General features: G+C 56.2%; 1 protein-coding gene across 6 annotated transcripts in view; it reads left to right on the top strand.

Annotated features, from left to right (window-relative positions):
• The window catches only part of TMCC2 (transmembrane and coiled-coil domain family 2), a 37,926-nt gene extending 33,207 nt beyond the window's left edge, over positions 1 to 4,719 (top strand). For all 6 annotated transcript variants that reach the window (XM_032318441.1, XM_032318442.1, XM_032318443.1 and 3 more), the window contains 3 exons: positions 497 to 1,437; positions 2,816 to 2,951; positions 3,140 to 4,719. In XM_032318441.1, coding sequence (XP_032174332.1) covers positions 497 to 1,437; positions 2,816 to 2,951; positions 3,140 to 3,451 — 1,389 coding nt within the window. In that variant the 3' untranslated portion in view covers positions 3,452 to 4,719. The remainder of the gene's footprint in view (positions 1 to 496; positions 1,438 to 2,815; positions 2,952 to 3,139) is intronic.
• Positions 4,720 to 18,823: the final 14,104 nt, after the last annotated feature.

Here is an 18,823-nt window from a genome sequence, read left to right on the forward strand (position 1 = left end):
AAGCCTCGGATTGGCTTGGTCCATGGGAAGTGACAACAAGCGTCCTGGCTCCGAGGTTCCGTCGTGTCGTATCTGGGTGTCCCTGGGCAATTTGCTTGAACTCTGCGCCAGAGGAGGGGTAGATCCGCCTGGACTGCCTTTTAGGGATGTTGTGAGAATCATGTAGGTCACAGATGTTTCCAAATACGAGCCTGGCTGGCTCAGTTGGTAGAGTGCGCAGCTCTTGATCTCAGAGCTGTGAGTTCAAGCCTCACGTCGCGTGTAGAGATTACTTAAGAAATAAAGTCTTTTTTTTTTTTTTTAATGGTAGTTGGGAAAGGAATACTGTGTTGTTATTTTGGACCGCTGCCCTGAGCCTTCCTATTCATCTTGCATCTGCCCCCCAGGCAGAGAGACCAAGTCCACAGGTGTCCACGGACACGTGAGAGATTCCTGCCACGTCCTCTGCCATGGTTTCACGATTCACCCATGCTTGCCCTGCTTGCTTCTTCCCCAGGTCGACAAGGGAGACCTCGTGGCCCTGAGCCTCCCTGGCGGCCCAGGCCACGGTGACACCGATGGCCCCATCAGCCTGGATGTGGCAGACGGGGCCCCGGACCCACAGAGGACCAAGGCCGCCATCGACCACCTGCACCAGAAGATCCTGAAGATCACTGAGCAGATCAAGATCGAGCAGGAGGCGCGGGACGACAATGTGGCCGAGTACCTGAAGCTGGCCAACAACGCGGACAAGCAGCAGGCCTCGCGCATCAAGCAGGTGTTCGAGAAGAAGAACCAGAAGTCGGCCCAGACCATCGCGCAGCTGCACAAGAAGCTGGAGCACTACCGGCGGCGCCTGAAGGAGATCGAGCAGAACGGGCCCTCGCGGCAGCCCAAGGACGTGCTTCGGGACATGCAGCAGGGGCTGAAGGACGTGGGCGCCAACGTGCGCGCCGGCATCAGCGGCTTCGGGGGCGGCGTGGTGGAGGGCGTCAAGGGCAGCCTCTCGGGCCTCTCGCAGGCCACCCACACCGCCGTGGTGTCCAAGCCCCGGGAATTCGCCAGCCTGATCCGCAACAAGTTCGGCAGCGCCGACAACATCGCCCACTTGAAGGACCCTCTGGACGACGGGGCCCCCGAGGAGGCGGCCCGGGCGCTGAGCGGCAGCGCCACACTCGTGTCCAGCCCCAAGTACGGCAGTGATGACGAGTGCTCCAGCGCCAGCGCCAGCTCGGCCGGGGCAGGCAGCAACTCGGGGGCCGGGCCGGCCGGGGCGCTGGGGAGCCCCAAGTTGAGCGCGCTGTACGGGGCCCCCGGAAACCTGGACGCACTGCTGGAGGAGCTGCGGGAGATCAAGGAGGGACAGTCCCACCTGGAGGACTCGATGGAGGGCCTGAAGGCTCAGCTGCAGCGAGACTACACCTACATGACCCAGTGTCTGCAGGAGGAGCGCTACAGGTAGGTGCCCCCGGGGCCCGGCCTGAGGGGATGGGTGCGGGCTCACGGGCTCCAGGGGTGTGGGCTGATCAAGGTGCAAGGTGCACGCAAAAGGGTCCCGGGCTGCTGGAAGGAGCCAGAAGAGGCCCTGGAAAGGCTTCCACAGACTGGCCAGAGCAGCTGGAAGATACGGTTATAAGACTTGTGTATGGGGAGATGGTGCTGCCTGTGTCAGGGGCCCTGAATGCCCCTCCTCGGTGGTTACGGGGTCTGTGTCCAGGAGGGGAAACCGAGGCAGGGACCAGCTATGTGGCCTCTCCTCTGGAAAGTCTAAGAGCACTGACTCTGGAGCCAAGTTACCTGGGTTCAAACCCCAGCTCTTTTCTTTTCTTTTTTTTTACGATTTTATTCACGTAAGAGAGGGAGAGAGAGTACAAGCAGGGGGGATGGCAGGCAGAGGGAAAGGGAGAAGCAGGCTCCCCGCTGAGTAGGGAGCCTGACGCAGGACTCGATCCCAGGACCTGGGGATCATGACCTGAGCAGAAGACAGACGCTTAACCGACTGAGCCACCCGGACGCCTCCGCCTGTCCTCCATAGCTCTACTCTGCCATTGACCTTAAGCAAAGTACTTAATGCTCTCCACACCTGGTCTTCCGTCTGTGCAGCGGGAATAACATGAATCCCTACTCCAAGTGTTCATGAAGGTTCAATGAGTCCACACCTGTAAAGCCGAACTATGTAAACATCCGGCACAGTCAGCTTAAACCTTTGGCGGACGCCGGAGTCTCTGGTCCTTGGTTCCCCTCTGCCCGCTCCACCCTTGTGCTCGCGGGGCACTTGGCACTCGCTCCCTGGGATTCTTGGCCATCTTTTCCTCAATTAGCACTTTCGCTTTTCTCCTTTATGTGGATGCAGAGGGTTTGGGAAATTGTGGGGGAACCCTGCCTGAAAACTAGTCCATGTAAGGGTCACCTTTGGACGTCGTGTGCCTGCAGAGCAGGGATCGTGTGTCTGTCCCACTGAGTCCCTAGTCCCCAGGAGAGCATCTTAGGCCAGGGCTCAGTGACTCACCTTGAAGTCAGTTAGTCCCTGACTCCTCCAATCATGAGCTGTGTGACTGAGGCAGGTTCCTTCACCTCTCTGTGTCTCAGTCTTCTCTGTAAAATGGGGTGACACTGATACTTGTCTCGTGGGGTTGAGGGTGACAAGGAGCCTATGACATAATGTGGGTGAAGTCTTGGCCCAGTGTCTATAGTAACTTCCATTGTCCTTGCTGTTAAAATTGGAACAGGGCTGAGCATGCTGGGTGGGTGGTGGTGGAGGAATGAAATTGATCCTGGGGAGAGGAGGGGGGTGAGGGGACCAGGGCTGCTGTCACACACCTTGTCCCTCGGCTAGGTACGAGCGTCTGGAGGAGCAGCTCAATGACCTGACCGAGCTCCACCAGAATGAGATGACCAACCTGAAACAGGAGCTGGCCAGCATGGAGGAGAAGGTGGCCTACCAGTCCTACGAGAGGGCTCGGGACATCCAGGTGCGACCCGAGACTGACCCCGGGGTGGGGGGGCCCCACCAAGCGGGGAACGATGGGTGCCTGGGCCCATGGTGCATGGGGTGGGGCGGAGATGAGAGGGCTGCAGTCGGTCGCCTTCTCGGAGGGGCAGGCCGGGTGCAGCCCGGGGGACCTGCCTGCCCTGAGCCGCCGCGTGCACACCTCTGCAGGAGGCCGTGGAGTCCTGCCTGACCCGGGTCACCAAGCTGGAGCTGCAGCAGCAGCAGCAGCAGGTGGTGCAGCTGGAAGGCGTGGAGAACGCCAACGCGCGGGCTCTGCTGGGCAAGTTCATCAACGTGATCCTGGCGCTCATGGCCGTGCTCCTGGTGTTCGTGTCCACCATCGCCAACTTCATCACGCCCCTCATGAAGACACGCCTGCGCATCACCAGCACCGCCCTCCTGGTCCTCGTCCTCTTCCTCCTCTGGAAGCACTGGGACTCCGTCACCTACCTCCTGGAGCACGTGCTGCTGCCCAGCTGAGCGGCCAGCCCACCCCCGCCCCGTGCTCTCTCCCTGGCCCCGAGACGGCTCTGCTTCTCCAGGAGCAACCCTGGGTTGCCTGAGCCCCTTGAACTTCACGTGTCTGGTTCGGCCTCTCGCCCAAACTGTCCATTCCAGCAGCTCCTGCCCCCATCTCTGTTCTCGCTTCTGTCTGATGCCTTCTCCCTGTTGGCCTGGAGGGAGCTTCCAGCACGGCCCCGATGGAGGCAGTGGGGACATCTGTGGCCAAATGGAGCAGAGGGGTCACCAGAATGGGGTGCTGGGATGATGTAGTCACACGAGGACTTCTCCCAGCTGACTCAGGATGCAGCAGGTCAGGAAGGCCGAGAAGAGTGGGAGCAGGAGAGGGCCAGGCCCCAACCTGGAGGTTCGAGAGACAGTTCCCTCCTGCGGGGATGGTCAGAGGAAAGGTCAGAGGGCAAGGGGGTGGGGGGGCTCTGCTGGTCTCAGAATGCCAAGGAGAAAGGGTAGGGCCCCCCAGCCTCTGAGCACCTGCTGGGCCAGAAAGTAGGCACAGTCTACCCCTCCTTCCAGAGCTGGTGTGAGGCTCACTTCTGCGCCGGGCCTTTCCCAGGATATGAAGGATGCAGGCTCTGGAGGTCAGGCGGGCTGTGGCTTTGGACTTGTGCTTTCCCTGTGATTCTTTCTGCCTGTCACTGGATCTGCTCTTTTCAGGGAAATAGGCCCCAGAGGCCCCGAGCCTCAGCCTAAGTAAGCCCTTAGGCCTCTGGGAGCACGCTGGGTTCTATTTATTCATTTATTTATTTGTTCCTTCGTTACCTTACCCACACTGAGCTCCGGGGAGAGGGCCTGCCCCGTCCTCCCCCGGAAGCCAGGCCTCGTTCTCGGCTGTCCAGCACTTCCATACCATTTCGCCTCTGGATGATCCTGGCTGGGGGAAGGGGGGCCGAGCCACCCAGCCCCACTCTCCCAAAGTAGCCCCTCGGCCAGGACGGGAGGAGAGTGGCCTTTTATACATCTATTTATTTTGTATGTGTGTATTCGTGTGCAGGAGGTTGTTTGTTGCTTTATTTTTTTAAGGCTCTGGAGTGTTGTGTATGGTTTCTCTTCACCTCCCAGCCTTCCCACGGGCACTTCCAAGAAGAGAGGGCATTTCTCGCAAAGCGAAGGAGAAATCCCCTGGAGCGGTGGACAGTAGTGCCCGTCAGCTGTGGTGGACCTTCCTGAAAAATAAATATCCTCTAAATTTTCAAAGCATCCTGTCTAGTGTTGGTTGATGGGGCCATCTCCGTGGAAACCACCGGGTGTCTCCCCACACCCAGGCATTCTGGGTAACAGACCGGGCCTCTCCTGTTGGCCTGAGGCCGCCTTCTTCCAGGATCCATCACCAAAACAACCAGGAACCACCACCAAACAAACCATCATACTTTGGGGGGCCAAGGCGGTGGCCTCAGAGATAAGGGAGTGAGGTGATGCCAGCCCATCCGGTGGCCCAGAGCCCTTTCCAGGGGAAGGGGGTTGGGAGAAAGATGCTTGAAGAAGACCAGCAGCCCCAGGCCCCAGCAGCCGTAGGCTGGCCCTGCGCATGGCCACGAGAGGGCAGCAGAGTCCTTACTCACGCTTTTCTTGGGGTTCAGTCCCAAAGAGGGGCATCTGTTGGAGTTACCACGACCTTATCCTACTGTCCAGCCAGAGCACAGATCACCCGCTCACCAGGAGCCACAGGGAGGCCGGGCCCCCAGTCTCTGCCCTGCAGCTGCAGCTCCTGACCCTGGTAGTTCAGGGCGCTCACAAGGCACAGATTCCCAGAAAAAACCCTGTAGGACCTTGGGGGGGGGGGTGGGGGGGGCGAGGAGGAAGCTGGGTGCAGGAGGGGTATGGGGAAGGCACCCACCCCAGAGTCCTGGCCATAATTAGCACACCTGTGGCCAATTTCCCATCCCGTCTCAGGCCTCAGTTCCCACATCTGTACCAGGGAATGGTTGTGCTAAGTGCTGATTTCAAAGGGCTCTGATGTTCTGGGGTTCTGTGGGCCTGAGAAGTCACAAGTTGCAGCTCTATCTGTGGCCTTGGGCTTGAGGGGGCCCTAGGAGACCCAGCTCTCTACCTGAGTGCTGGCAGCTCCACAAGGGCAGAATTGGTTCATCCTTACTGTCTGTAACCATGTAGAGTCTCAGCAGGTGACCTCATGGAGTGATCCAACACTTCAGCGCTCCTGGGCCCTGCACCCCCCTTCTCTTCCAATCACACACACACACACACACACACACACACACACACACCTCCCTTGGGGGCCGGATTCCTGGGCCCCAGGTGGGGGGTGGCTGCTCCAGGCTGCAGACATTGCCCACATTCCTCCCCAAGGTCAGGTGCCTTCCCCACATTGGCTCTGAAATGTCCCTGCCAGCCCCAGTCGGCCCTGAGAGGGAGGAGGGACTTAGGGAGGACGAGGGTCTTACTCGGCTGACAACTGAAGCTGCAAGGTGACAAGTCCAAGAAAAGGGGACAGATCAGCCCCAGTCACAGAGTCATCCACAGAAAGGAGGGAACCACCCAGGCCCCATTTTGACAGGGAGGCATCTAGAAAAGCCGTGCTGTGCCCTGACGGGGGAGCTGGGTTCTGTTCCTCCGAGGGTCACCGACACTTTCTTGTTTGTGTCTGAGCCTCTCCTTCCCTCTATAAAAAGGGGGTGCCTTGTTCCCCACTCCACATCTGCCTCCTTTTCCCACCACACAGTTTCCCGGGGCAGCCTGTTCTGCAGGGGACCATCCTCCTTCAGACTGCAGGACCAACAGAGCCAGGCCCCTTCCCGGAGGATGTGTCCTGTGAGGCCTAGCCCCACACATGGGGGTCCAGGCAGCTTGGCCAGACCACGTGCAGCCCCCGATGGGGACAGTCGCAGACACATTTTTGCCTGGTTGGTGCGCTCGCCCTCCAGCAGTGCTGGGCTGATGAGCGGCCGGCCTGGAGCAGCACTGGGGACTGGGCCCGCACAGAGCTGGCCTTCCTGGCGGCTGGGGAGGGAAGATCCAGGGGCAGCAGCGGCCCTCGCAGGCACCAAGCCCTCTTGACAGCACAGCAGAGGCTGGTGACTCAACCTTGCTGCTCCAGGTTCCTCCAGTTTTCTTGGGGTGATTCTAGGGTGCGGAGGGAGGGGGCAGAAGGAGAGACCGGGGGCCACAGGGTGGGGAAGAGAGAGCTGGGGCTGGGGCGCATGGAAGGTTCCTGATGGCAGGCCTCATTCCCCCATTGGAGCGGAGGCCATGAAGGCCATGAAGTGAGGTTCAGATCCCAATATTCTAGCCTGGGTTTTGGAGCCCGTCAGCCTGGGCTCAAGTCCCAGCATGGCCACCCGCTCACCCTAGACAAAGCTCCGGCTGCTCTCAGGGGCATCTCCTTGGCCATGGATAGGAGGACAGTGTGCTCGCGGGTCTAGGGTACAAGAGGGAAAACCTGCGTGAGGCTTCAGCACAGCACCTAGAATGCGGCCAGAGACTAGCTCAAGGCAGTTGTAATGACTCTTCATTTCTGACCCCAGGGGATGTTCAAGTGTGAAAGAATTGCCCGAAAGTGTAAGACAGACCTTGCAGAAAACGTCAAGGCTGAGGGTGACGTGGGGCGTTGGCCTCTGATCCCTCACAACTCCCCTCTCCCAGGAGCTGAGAACCTTCTTACAGCAGAGACCTCCCACCTTAGTCTGATGGACAAAGCTGGCCCAGTCCCCAGGGGTCAGGCCCCAGCTTGAGGGAGGGGACCCGATGAGGCCTGCTCTGCCCAGGCCAGCTGTCACCACCACCCCGGTCCCGCCAGCCCGGTGTGGGCTCCAAAATCAGCATCCAGAGCCCCAGGTTTGAGTGGAGACTCAGCCACTCCCTGTCTGTCAGGTCATGGGCCTCAGTTTCCTCATCGGAAATGTGATGATATTTGTGTTACCCAAGTGGCAGGACTTTCCTGAGGCTCAGAGGAGACTTTCCATGTAGGTGCCTGCTCCAGGCCACCCCCAGCTCTGTCCTAGGGGAGCTACTTGTAAGGCTGCTGCTGGGCCATCTGGGGCCTCCAGAGAGGGCTCTGACCTCCTTGTGGGCAGCGCCGGGCAGGGCTTGAAAAAGTGGCTGGTAAGTGACCCCTCTGCCTGCCGGGTTGTGGCCAACCTCCCAGTGCAAATGAAAGGAGGAAGCTCGGCCCCCACCCAGTGCGCTGGCACGGCCTTTGGGGAGGGAGGGGAGGCCAGGACTTGCCCCAGCGCATCCAGACCTGCAGGCAGGACCTGAGTCAGCCAGAAGGGCCGTCTAGGTTGGTGAGGGCAACACTGACTCCCACACTCAGCTCCGCCCAGGAGCTGCTCCTCCCGGGAGCCACTCTCCCTCCCTGGCAGCCCTTCCCTGGCCTTCGACTCCCGTCTCCCAAGGCCAACTGTCCAAATGGCATATCCTGGCCCCTGCGGGGCTGCCCCGGCCCCCTCCACTATGCCCCAGCCTCCAGGCAGCCACCCACCAAGTTGGCTGTGCTTCCAAATGCACCCAGAAGACATGACCCACACTCCTAGTGCCTGGGCTCTGCTGCCCGTGCATCTTCCCGCTAAAGGCTGTCTGTATCCTTGACTGTTCTTGCAGCAATTCCAGCTCATGGGCGATGACCCTGAAGTAGATGCTCCAGAAAGATCTGGGTGTCTCTGGCTGGTCTGGGGGCTCTGGTCTCTGGTCTCCTGCAGGAAGGCTGAGTTGGCTCGTTCCCACCCTCTTGGGTGCCCTGAGTAAGAAAACACTCACTTTACTGGAGTTGGGTCCTCTTGCCCCTGTTCTAGTTGAGGTCAGCCCCAAGCACCGGGAGTTGGGGTGGAGGGGAGGAGAGGGTTTCCCACGAAACTGGGCACTAAATGAACTCCTGCAAAAGACGAATCACCAACACAGACCAGTTATGTGTCTCTGACCCGACCTCCTTCCTCATCTTCTCAGCCAGGTGGGGCCGGGTTGGGCCTCGGTTAGGAAGACCTGAGAGATGCTATATGGTTGCTTAGAAGAAAGGGGCTGAACGGAGGTCCCCTTCCTTCCTCTCCTTCCTCTTCTTCCTCTGCTCATCCCGGAGCTCTCATCAGAGTTTGGAAGCCGAGGGTCCAGGTGTGTGGCCTCCTTACCACCCTGCCTGAGGTTCAGTGAAATTTCAGAAACACGATTTAGAGCAGTAAGTAAAGAAAGACATGGTCCCTGGCCTCGAGGAGCTCATAGCCTAGTGGACACACGCGCGTATGTACACACATGTGCACACACAGGCACACGTGCGCGTGCGTGCACACACACACACACACACACACACACCCCTCTCTGAAACACGGCAGAGAGATAAATGCTGGAGCCGGGACGGGGTGGCAGGTCCCGGGAGAGAGGGCGTCAGGAGAGTTTTGGAGGTTTCTCAGGGTGGGAAAGAGGCGAGAAGGCTGAGTGTCCCACAGCCGATGTTTTGGGGCAGGTGCCGGGTCTGCAGGCCGGGTACCAGGCATCATTTTGTGGCAGGAAGGGGTATGTGGCTTAGGCCTCAGCACTGCCCAGACAACACCCCAGAAGCTGGGAGGCTGGGGAAGGGCTTTCTGAGTCTGCTGCACTGGGAAAGAGCAGGAATGTCAGAGAGGAAAGGAAACGCCCACCCAGAACTTCTGGGGCTCGGGGGCTAACACTCAGCCATGCTGTGTGATGCCAAGCAGGTCATGGAACCTCTCTGGGGCGTCAGGGTCCCCAAGGCTACACAGAAGAAGAACTTAGGAAGGAGAGGTTGATGTTGCTAATGAGTCTCTGGGAAGATCCCAAAAGGGGTCCCTGCACAAACCTAACTCAAGGACAAGCCCCCTGTGGAGTGGAGGGGAGTCTTGGTTTGGCTGACGTCTGTGAGCGGCACCTGTGCTGACAGGGGAGTCAGAGGGAACAGGGAGAGGCCCCGGACCTAGTTCTTTTTTTTTCCTTTTTCTTTTTTTAAAAGTTGGCTCCACAACCAGTGTGGGGCTTGAACTCACGACCATGAGATCAAGAGAGGCATGCTCTACCCACTCAGCCAGCCAGGCGCCCTTGAGGCCCATGTTCTAACCACCACAGGGGTCCTCACTGCTGGATGCTCAGGCTGGGGAGTGCGGTGCGGGGGGAGTCCAGGTGTCTCAGGGGCGTGAGAAGAGCCGGGTGGGCTCCTTGGGGACATCCTGGCCTCCCTCTCTCCCTCCCCCACGGGTCGGACTACGGATGAAAGAGATATCAGGGTTGTCCTCTCTGCTTGGCAGCTCTAAGATTGAAAAGGAGGTAGTGGCTTCCACACACAGCCATGGTCTCCTCAGGTATGATTTGACTGTGGGGGAAAGCCCCAGCCCGGCCCAAAGTCATGGCCGACTCGATCCCTTTTTCTGTCTGGGAACTTTTTAGCTAAAAATGTTGTGTGGGCTGATTCATTGGATCTTCACCTCAACCCTGGAGGGTGGCAAACCCTACAGATGAGCAAACTGAGTCTCAGCGAGATGAGGGAACTTCCTAATGGGCACAGCTGGGGGATGGCAGACCGGGGACAGAGCTGGGCTTGCGGACGGCACCATCGCTCCGAACTAAAGTTCGATACCCGTGGGAGGGCGACCTGTTGTGGCAGGTGACCTGAGAAGGGGTAAAACCAACAGGCAGTTACCTCTTAGTATGAATGAGTTTATCCCATTAAACACTTTCTTTACTCTGCCAGAGAAAGATAAGATAAGATTGGGTGGTGTTGAGGGGGAGGGGAAGCTGAGGAAAAAAAAAAAACCACACATAAAACTTTCAAAGAGTTGGGAATGGAAGACAAAACTTATACAAACTCCATTGACTTCCTGTTTTTCCGAGCTGGGTCCTTGAAGCCCCAGAGTGTAATGCTAGGTCCCAGAAGAGAAAGGCCTGGGGTGGGGGTGGGGGAGATGGTCCCAAGGAGACATTCATGTCTGTGTTCACCAAACCCGTGAGAATATTTGCTTTGTGTAACAGAAGGAGGATGCTGGGGTGAGCTGCCCCCGGACTTTTCTTCTTTGAGCATCTTGAAATCTACCCCTAAAGAAAGATGAAAACAGACGACAGTACAGCTTGGTAACTGCTAATATGGGGTCATGGTGTAAGGAAGAGCGGATAGCTGCCAGAGGGGAGCTGGGCTGGCCAAGTTCTCTTCGCTCGATGACACAGCCTTTGTCAGATGTTTTTCACCCAACCCAGAGCCTCATAAACCTTCCAGCCGGCAAGTCCGCTTCGTGGCCTTACTTAAGTCCCTCTTGTCAACAGCGCCCGGTAGGGCTGGCCGTGCCTGTGATCACCCTGTGACCTCAGCAGCTAGCTGCAGGGCCGTGCATGGGGCCTTGATGGAACCTCTGGCCAATACTCCCATTATACAGATGAGGGAACGGAGGCCCGGAAATGGGAATTGACTGCCCAAGGTCACCACAGTCAGGGGTTGTTGAGCCTAGGCTCCCGCCTGCAGGAGATGTCCCCACCATGACACACACACGGGGGAGGGGTGGGGCTTGAGGGGGAGGCACCCCCATGCTCCGTGCATGGTCCAAGATGGAAGGTCAGGTGGTGTGGGGGAAGTGGAGGGGGCGCTGGCCCCATCCTGAATGCAGGACGCTCTGAAGCCAGGGAGGAGAGACAGGGGAGGGGAGAAAGCTCTTGTCAGCAGGGCTCAGATGGTGGCCAGGCAGGAAGTTGATTTCTAAGACTCAGCATCATCCTTCAGTCTTATTGGACCCTCACAAGCTAGGGTTATTTAAAACAAAATTTAAATGAGAGGCACCTGGGTGTTCTGCCTTCAACTCAGGTCATGATCCCCAGGTGATGGGATCAGGCCTGGCATCAGGCTCCCTGTTCGGTGGGGAGCCTGCGTCTCCCTCTGCCCTTCACCTTGCTTGGGTTCCCTCTCTCAACAGTGTCTCTCTATCAAATAAATAAAATCTTAAAAAAAAAAAAACAACTTAAATTTAAATGAGTCAATAGTAAGCAAAATTAGAAATTCATTTCCTTGGCTATACCAGCCACATTTCAAGTGCTCAGTAGCCATGTGTGACCAGCTCCTGCTGGGTTGGACAGCACAGGCCGAGAACATTGCCATCATGGCAGATGTTTGTACTGGGAAAGTGCAATTCCAGACATGTTACAGATGTAATCTCATTTAAAAATATTCTTCTGGGGCGCCTGGGTGGCTCAGTGGGTTAAAACCTCTGCCTTCGCCTCAGGCCCTGATCCTAGGTTTCTGGGATCGAGCCCCACATTGGGCTCTCTGCTCGGCAGGGAGCCTGCTTCCCCCTCTCTCTCTGCCTGCCTCTCTGACCACTCGTGATCTCTCTCTCTCTGTCAAATAAATAAATAAAATATTAAAAAAAAGAAAATAATAAAAATATTCTTCTGAGTTTCATTAATACATTTTTGTTGTAGAAAATTTAACAAGGAGGGCGTCCCTGGGTGGCTCAGTCAGTTAAGCATCTGACTTCAGCTCAGGTCATGATCTCAGTGTCCTGGGATCGAGTCCGGCTTTGGGCTCCCTGCTCAGTGGGGAGTCTGCTTGTCTCTCTCCCCCTTCCTCTGGCCCTCCTCCACTTGTGCACATGCTCTCTCTTTCTCTCAAATAAATAAATAAAATCTTAAAAAAAGAAAAAGAAAAAAAAAGAAAATTTAACAAAGAAACTCAAACCACAAGTGATCCCCCCATTAGCATTTGACTTACGGCCTCCCAGTCTTATTCTTCCTTTAAATGAAAATTCAAATCACGCACATTGAAAAATTGCAAACAGTATAGGGGCACAGAGAGTAAAATTATCCCTCAAGAAACCCCACTCCAGGGGCGTCTGGGTGACTCAGTGGGTTAAAGCCTCTGCCTTCGGCTCAGGTCATGATCCCAGGGTCCTGGGATAGAGCCCCGCATCGGGCGCTCTGCTTAGCAGGGAGCCTGCTTCCTCCTCTCTCTCTGCCTGCCTCTCTGCCTACTTGTGATCTCTGTCAAATAAATAAATAAAATCTTAAAAGAAAAGAAAAGGTAAATCCAGGATTTGCATTTACATCTTAAAAAAAAAAAAAAAAAAAGAACCCCACTCCAGAGGAAAGCACCATCAGCAGCCTGGCACACCGTCCTCTCCGCCCCACCATCTCGTGGACTCGGAGGGGCCGCCTTCACCACACCACCCCAGCTCACTGTCTCTTGCTGTCATCAGCTTCAAGACTCCCAGTCCTTCCCCTTCCATGAACCCAAAGCTGTAGGCACAGCCAAGGAATCTCAAGGCTGGGGGCGGGGGTGGTCCCTGCCCTCAGAGCAGCCCCCTCAGCTGCCTCTGCTTTGGACCCTCTCGGCACCTTCTGCCGGAGAAGCCCCTTCTTCCCCTTTCCCCCTCCTCGGCTCCCTGCTCCTCGGGTTCTGTCCTTCTAGCTCCGGGGCCCGCGCCATTTCTCCCAGCCATGGAGCCAGCAGAATATAGCAGAGGGGTCAAGGGCATGGCCCTGGGATCAGTTAAGGGTCTGCAGCCTGCCAGGATCCCAGGACCCTGCCTGGCGTGGCTAGGCTCCCTCTGTCTGTGTTCTCATTGTTCTCACCTGCGGCGGGGACATGACCCATGACCGTGCCTCCTTCCGTGTTGCTCTGAGAGCTGAGTGAGAGGATAGATGTAAAACACTGCGTCGGGAGATGGATAGTGTCATCATCTTACAGCAGATAGGACGGAGGCTCAGGGAGGTCTAGGCCCCTCTCAAGCTCCTGGTGGCAGGAGGGGGCAGAAACCTGGTTCTTGTCCCCTGTCTGTCTGGCTCCAAAGCCCCTGCCGCTGTCTCTGCAGGGCATCCCTGGTCTCAACCTGCCCCTAAGCTCCAGAGCATATGCATCCGGGTCCACAGACAAGCCGCGAGGCAAGGGAGGCAACAGCAGGACTACAAGGTGGGCCTAAACCTCTGACTTTTCCCGAGCTGGTGGCCTCGGAGGGCCACAGTCCCCTGGGAGGACCTGTATGATGGTCCTCCTTCCGGCAACTTCCCACAGCTCTATGTCTCCACCTCTGCAGACCTCAGTTTCCCCTACAGATAACAACCTTGTCTGTCACCTGCTCTTATGTGACTTCCGACTCTAGGAGACATCAGGGACCCAGACTTGGGCTTGACGGGGGTAGGAGGCCAGCTCTGCCCCTCAGACCAGACCAAGCACTGGAGAGGGGCAGGGGTGGCCACTGTGGACACCAACCCCACATTACCTTTGCTCTCCCCAAGCTCCCCTGGGCCCCGAGGTAGGGTGGGGTGCTCGACAGGCTTGCTGGGTGAGAGCAGGTTTGGAAGGAGTTTAGGAAGGGTGTGGCTGGCAGGCTCAGGCTCAGGTGTGATCACTAGAGAAGGGGGCACACCTTCCAGACAGGGCAGGGTGGCCTCTCCCACAGGCCCGCTGCATGACCCCCACAAGCCCTCAGCAAGGGGTGAGCAGAGCTGGACACCTTCCTCCATCTACGTCCACCCGATGCCAGCTCACCAGCCCTGCCTTCCCAGGTGGTGGGTGAGGAGGGCCAGGGATCCAAGCTCCGATGGCCCCCAGAGCTGGAAGGACGGGAGTGGGGAACTTGTCCTCACAGGCCTAGCTGGCCAGCGGCTCTGTTCCCCCAGCCACCCTCCCCCAGAGGGAGCAGGAGTAGACAATGGCCACTGGTGACTCACGCATGAGCCATCTTCCCAACCCCACCCCCCACCTCGGGCCCATCCTGTGAGAGCCCAAGCTGTCCTCCTTGGGGGCTGGAGACGAGCCTTCCTTGGTTGCCAGCGTCCTCTCGCCTTGCCCAGCCTGCTGCCCACTCTGCACAGCACCCTGCTTCAGGGTCCCTGGAGGGAGGGCTTTGATCCCAGCAGCCCCAGGTGGTCAGAAGAGACTCCTCTGGGAAAGCCAACAGAGGCAGCAGGGGCCTGCTCTCTCTGGTCTGGCTACCCTGCCCCACCCCCCTCCCCAGGGCCTTACCCACTGTCCCCCAAGTCCCTGCATGGTCCTTGTTCTTTCTCCATCTTCTCGCGGGACAGAGCTTAGAATCCGCCTGCAATTTATTTCCTTCCAGGAGGCCAAACAGTTGAAGCAGTGAGAAGTCCCAGTTAATCCACCTCATGCAGGCCAGAGCTCACTGTTAGAAAGTATTTCCTTTTGCAGAATTATGATCATCCTCTCTGTAGAATCCACTAGACAGCACTTCAGGAATGTGATGTCCATTCCCAATCCCCATTTATTCTCAGATTCTTCGCTTGGAACCCAGTGCCCTCAGTTCTCAGTTCTTCCTCCTCAGATTGGTTTTAAAACCTTTCGACAGTTTGGCCCTTATCCCCTGGAAACATTTCCATTGATCTGAGTTCTTCTTGGAACATGGTGTCTAGAAGGAGGCGTGGCACTGTGGCCAGAGCCCCGTCACACGGAGCGGGAGTGGAACATCACCTCCCAGCTGGCACAAGGAGACTATCGGGAGCCCTGTCGTCTTGCTGGCTGCGCTGAACTTGGGAACCCTCCTCGGCGTTTTTGGAACCACGCAGCTGCTTAGCCATGTTCAGGTTGGATGGCTATGCGTCGGTCACCGTGGCCCATGTGACTGCTGTCTCCACAGGCTTGCAGGACTCTCTGTCTGCCTGGTTGTGAGGGGCTCTCCTGGCAGATGGGGCCCATGGCGGGAGCCCAAGCCTCGGGCTGTGGCTCTTCATAGGTTTTTAATTAATTTATTTATTTAAAATACTTTATTTATTTATTTGACAGAGGACTACATAGCAAGAGAGGGGGAACACAAGCAGGGGGAGTGGGAGGGGGAGAAGCAGGCTTTGCACCGAGCAGGGGGCTGGATATGCAACTCGATCCCAGGACCCTGGAATCATGACCTGAGCTGAAGGCAGCCGCTTAAGACTACCTTCTTTCTACTGAGCCAACCGGGCGCTCCTCTTCATGGGTTTTTACTCGTGGACTCCCTTGAGGGCCTGATGGGAAACTCTGTATTCTCTTCCCAGAAAAATGGACCTCCTCAAAAATTCTGCAAATTGGTACGAGCACATCCTACGTGCCATCACTGGACTCCAGATCAGGAGTCTCCATCCAGAAGCTGATGTCTGAAAACTGAACCCTGAGACAGTCTCCCCGTCCACACTGTGGGGCCCCGGGCACATTTCAAGAGCTGTGTTTGACAGCTCACCAAGGATGCTCCGTGCATCACCTCCGACAAATCCCGGAGTAAGGCCTTATGACTGAACACACAGGAGGTCAAGGCCCATAGAGGTCCAGCGACTTGCTCAAGGTCACGGAACCCGTCTGGACAGAGTCCTGCTAGACTCTTCTACCAACATGGGGCCTCCCGCCTCCCAGTGGGGGGCACACAGAGGAGAAACAGCTGCTGCTGGCTGTGGGGAGACGGGTCCTGCACACGCCCAGTGAGCAGGTGAGCTGTAGGTTTTAGAGGTCTCCTTCCTGGCAAAGGCAGAGAAGGGCCAGGCAGCCAGGCTGTGACTTGTAGGAGGAGAGGGACAGGGCAGAAACCAGGCCTGGAGCCTGAACCCCAGGAACCCAAGGGACAGAGAAAGAGACCCTGGACCCCTTCCCTCCCTCCCTCCAGGTGCGTGCAGACCCTTCCCTTGGCAGGAGCGCCCCCCACCCCCACCCTCCCCGCCACACCGGTGAGAATGAAATGTGGTCAGGGAGGAGGCAAGGTTCAGGATAGAGTACAGCCGAGTGGATGCGGTTTACACACAGACACCACACTTGACTATTTGAGGTCAGGATTGAATTGCCAAGACATTCTTGCTTCCCCAAACCCCCTTACTTGACCCAGAAAACTCAGCCAGCAGGGCCCAGCTCACTCCCTTCAGGAAGCTTTCCCCTTGTGCCCCTTGGCAGAGGGCCTTGCTCCCTCCACCCAGCCCCGTGTTCAGAACCTGCTCAGGCACTGCCCAGTCACTCTCTGACCCCTCTAAGGGTTGTGCCCCCAGCAGGCTGGAGTTCCGGACCCCGTATCTCCCCTTGGCCCCCTGGCAGGAAGGGCTCAGTTCATGTCGGTTCCAGAAGCTCTAGATTCCAGGAAGGAGAAACTGTTCTGTGACTTTAAGCTGGGCTCCAGACCTCCAAGGTCAGAGTAGACCAGTGCCCCCCTGCTTCCCTCCCTCATTGGAAAACCAATAATCGTGTTTACAAACCCTCTGAAAAAGCATCTAACTGCTTTTCCAGGGCTGTGATAGGTGAAGGAGAAGGCTCCAGAGAGAAAAACTGTCCTTTGGCTGTTCTTCCCCAAACCAGGTTCTTTTCTCTGTGCAGCAGGTGACAAAGTGGAGCCTAGGAGGGGTCTGGAGCTTGCCCTGTTTCTCTGCAGGTTTGCGGCCTGGGCCAGCACTGGGGCGCTGCCGAGGGAGGGCCTCAGCTTCGCTTGGCCCTTCCATTATGAACTCTTGTCACGGTGAGTTCATGGGATCATATGGGTTTTATGTTTCTGTCTCCTCCACCGGACTCGCAGGCTTTCCAGAAGGCAGGAACTGCATTTCCATCCATCCGGGACCCTCGGGGCTGGGGACAATGTCGAGGACGCAGTTGAGAAAATTTAAAAGCATGGTCGCCTCCTTGCCAGTCCTATTTCTGAGGCGCAACTGTCTCTTCACGGAAAGGGCTTCTTAGAGCTCCCTGAGGCTGGTGGGAAGAGGGACACATCACTGGTCCCTCTTCCCTTCCTTCTCTTAGCTGGAGGGGAGGGCGCTTCTCTGGGTTGCTCCTGAAGCCAGTTCTTGGTCTCTGCTTATTTCTAAACCCAAACTTCTTGGGTCTGCTGGCTGCCTGGCCCAAAACCCTAACCCTCAAGCTGTACCTCTGCACAGCCCCACCCAGAGTCCCCTTGAGCCTCCCCACAACCCTTGACTCAACCTCAGCTACGACTATTTTTAGCAGAGCTCACCAGCAGAGGAGAGGTGAATGACCTCATTGCCTCATGTTTTTTGACATCCTCCCCTGCCCCCACCCACTGTCATCTCCCCACTGCCACTTCCCTCTTGAAATAATAGCAACCTAAGAGGTGTTTCGCTTTCTACAGCTTTGACTTTTCATCCACGAGCACCTAGGTTTCTGGGAGGGTGGGTGAGTCGTGGGGCCCGGCTCATGGAAGATCCTTTGTCCCCCACCCCCACTCCCCACCCCCCCCACCCCCGCCCAGGCCGGGACCCTTAGTTCCACACACCCACACACGGAGAAGCCAGCAGCACATTCGCTTTCTGAAAAGCTGTCCAGGATAGGGAATCATCCACCCCTTCCTGGATCAGAATCCTGATGTCTGACTCAAATTCTTCTCAGTCTAACCTAAATCTTTCCTGCCATCAGGGTTGCCAGATTTTGTAAATAAAAACACAGAACGTGCATTTAAATTTGAATTTCGGGAGTACCTGGGTGGCTCAGTTGGTTGAGCTTCGAGTACTGTTGATCTCAGCTCAGGTCTTGATCTCAGGGCCGTGAGTTCAAGCCGCGTGCTGGGCTCCATGCTGCGTGTGGAGCCTACATAAAAAAAAAAATAAAAAGAAATAAATTTGAAATTCAGATAGACAACAAATAATTTTTTAGTTCAGCATATTCCAGGCAATATTAAAGGGCACCTGCATGGCTCAGCTGGTTAAGCATCTGACTTTAGCTCAGATATGTGATTCCAGGGTCCTGGGATCGAGCCCGCATCGGGCTCCCTGCTCAGTGGGAAGCCTGCTTCTTCCTCTCCCACTCCCCTTGCTTGTGTTCCCTCTCTCCTGTTGTCTCTCTCTGTCAAATAATAAATAAAATCTAAAAAAAAAAAAAAATTAAATACTTGTTTGTTTATTTTCAAATATCAGTTAAAAAGTAGTAGTAATAACTCATTACATGCTTACATGAACAAAACATTTCTACAAAAATAAACTCTATCCAAACAAACAAGCAAAAATAGTGAGAGGAGAAGCATTGTTGTACATTGTTGCAAATGTTTTAAATGTCTGGCTTCATGAAAGAAAGCTAGATTCTTTTCTTGAAAATTAAAAAAAGTTAAATTGTGGTAGAAAACGCATAACAAGAAATTCACCATCTTAATCATTTTGTAAAAGATTTTATTTATTGGGGCGCCTGGGTGGCTCAGTGGGTTAAGCCGCTGCCTTCGGCTCGGGTCATGATCCCAGGGTCCTGGGATCAAGTTCCGCATCGGGCTCTCTGCTCAGCAGGGAGCCTGCTTCCTCCTCTCTCTCTCTCTGCCTGCCTCTATGCCTACTTGTGATCTCTCTCTGTCAAATAAATAAATAAAATCTTAAAAAAAAAAAAGATTTTATTTATTTATTTGACACAGAGAGAGAGATCACAAGTAGGCAGAGTGGCAGGGGGAAAGGAAGCAGGCTTCTCACTGAGCAAGGAGCCCAAAGAGGGGCTTGATCCCAGGA

The sequence above is a fragment of the Mustela erminea genome, chromosome 17 (assembly GCF_009829155.1).
Source record: "Mustela erminea isolate mMusErm1 chromosome 17, mMusErm1.Pri, whole genome shotgun sequence".
NCBI lineage: Eukaryota > Metazoa > Chordata > Mammalia > Carnivora > Mustelidae > Mustela > Mustela erminea.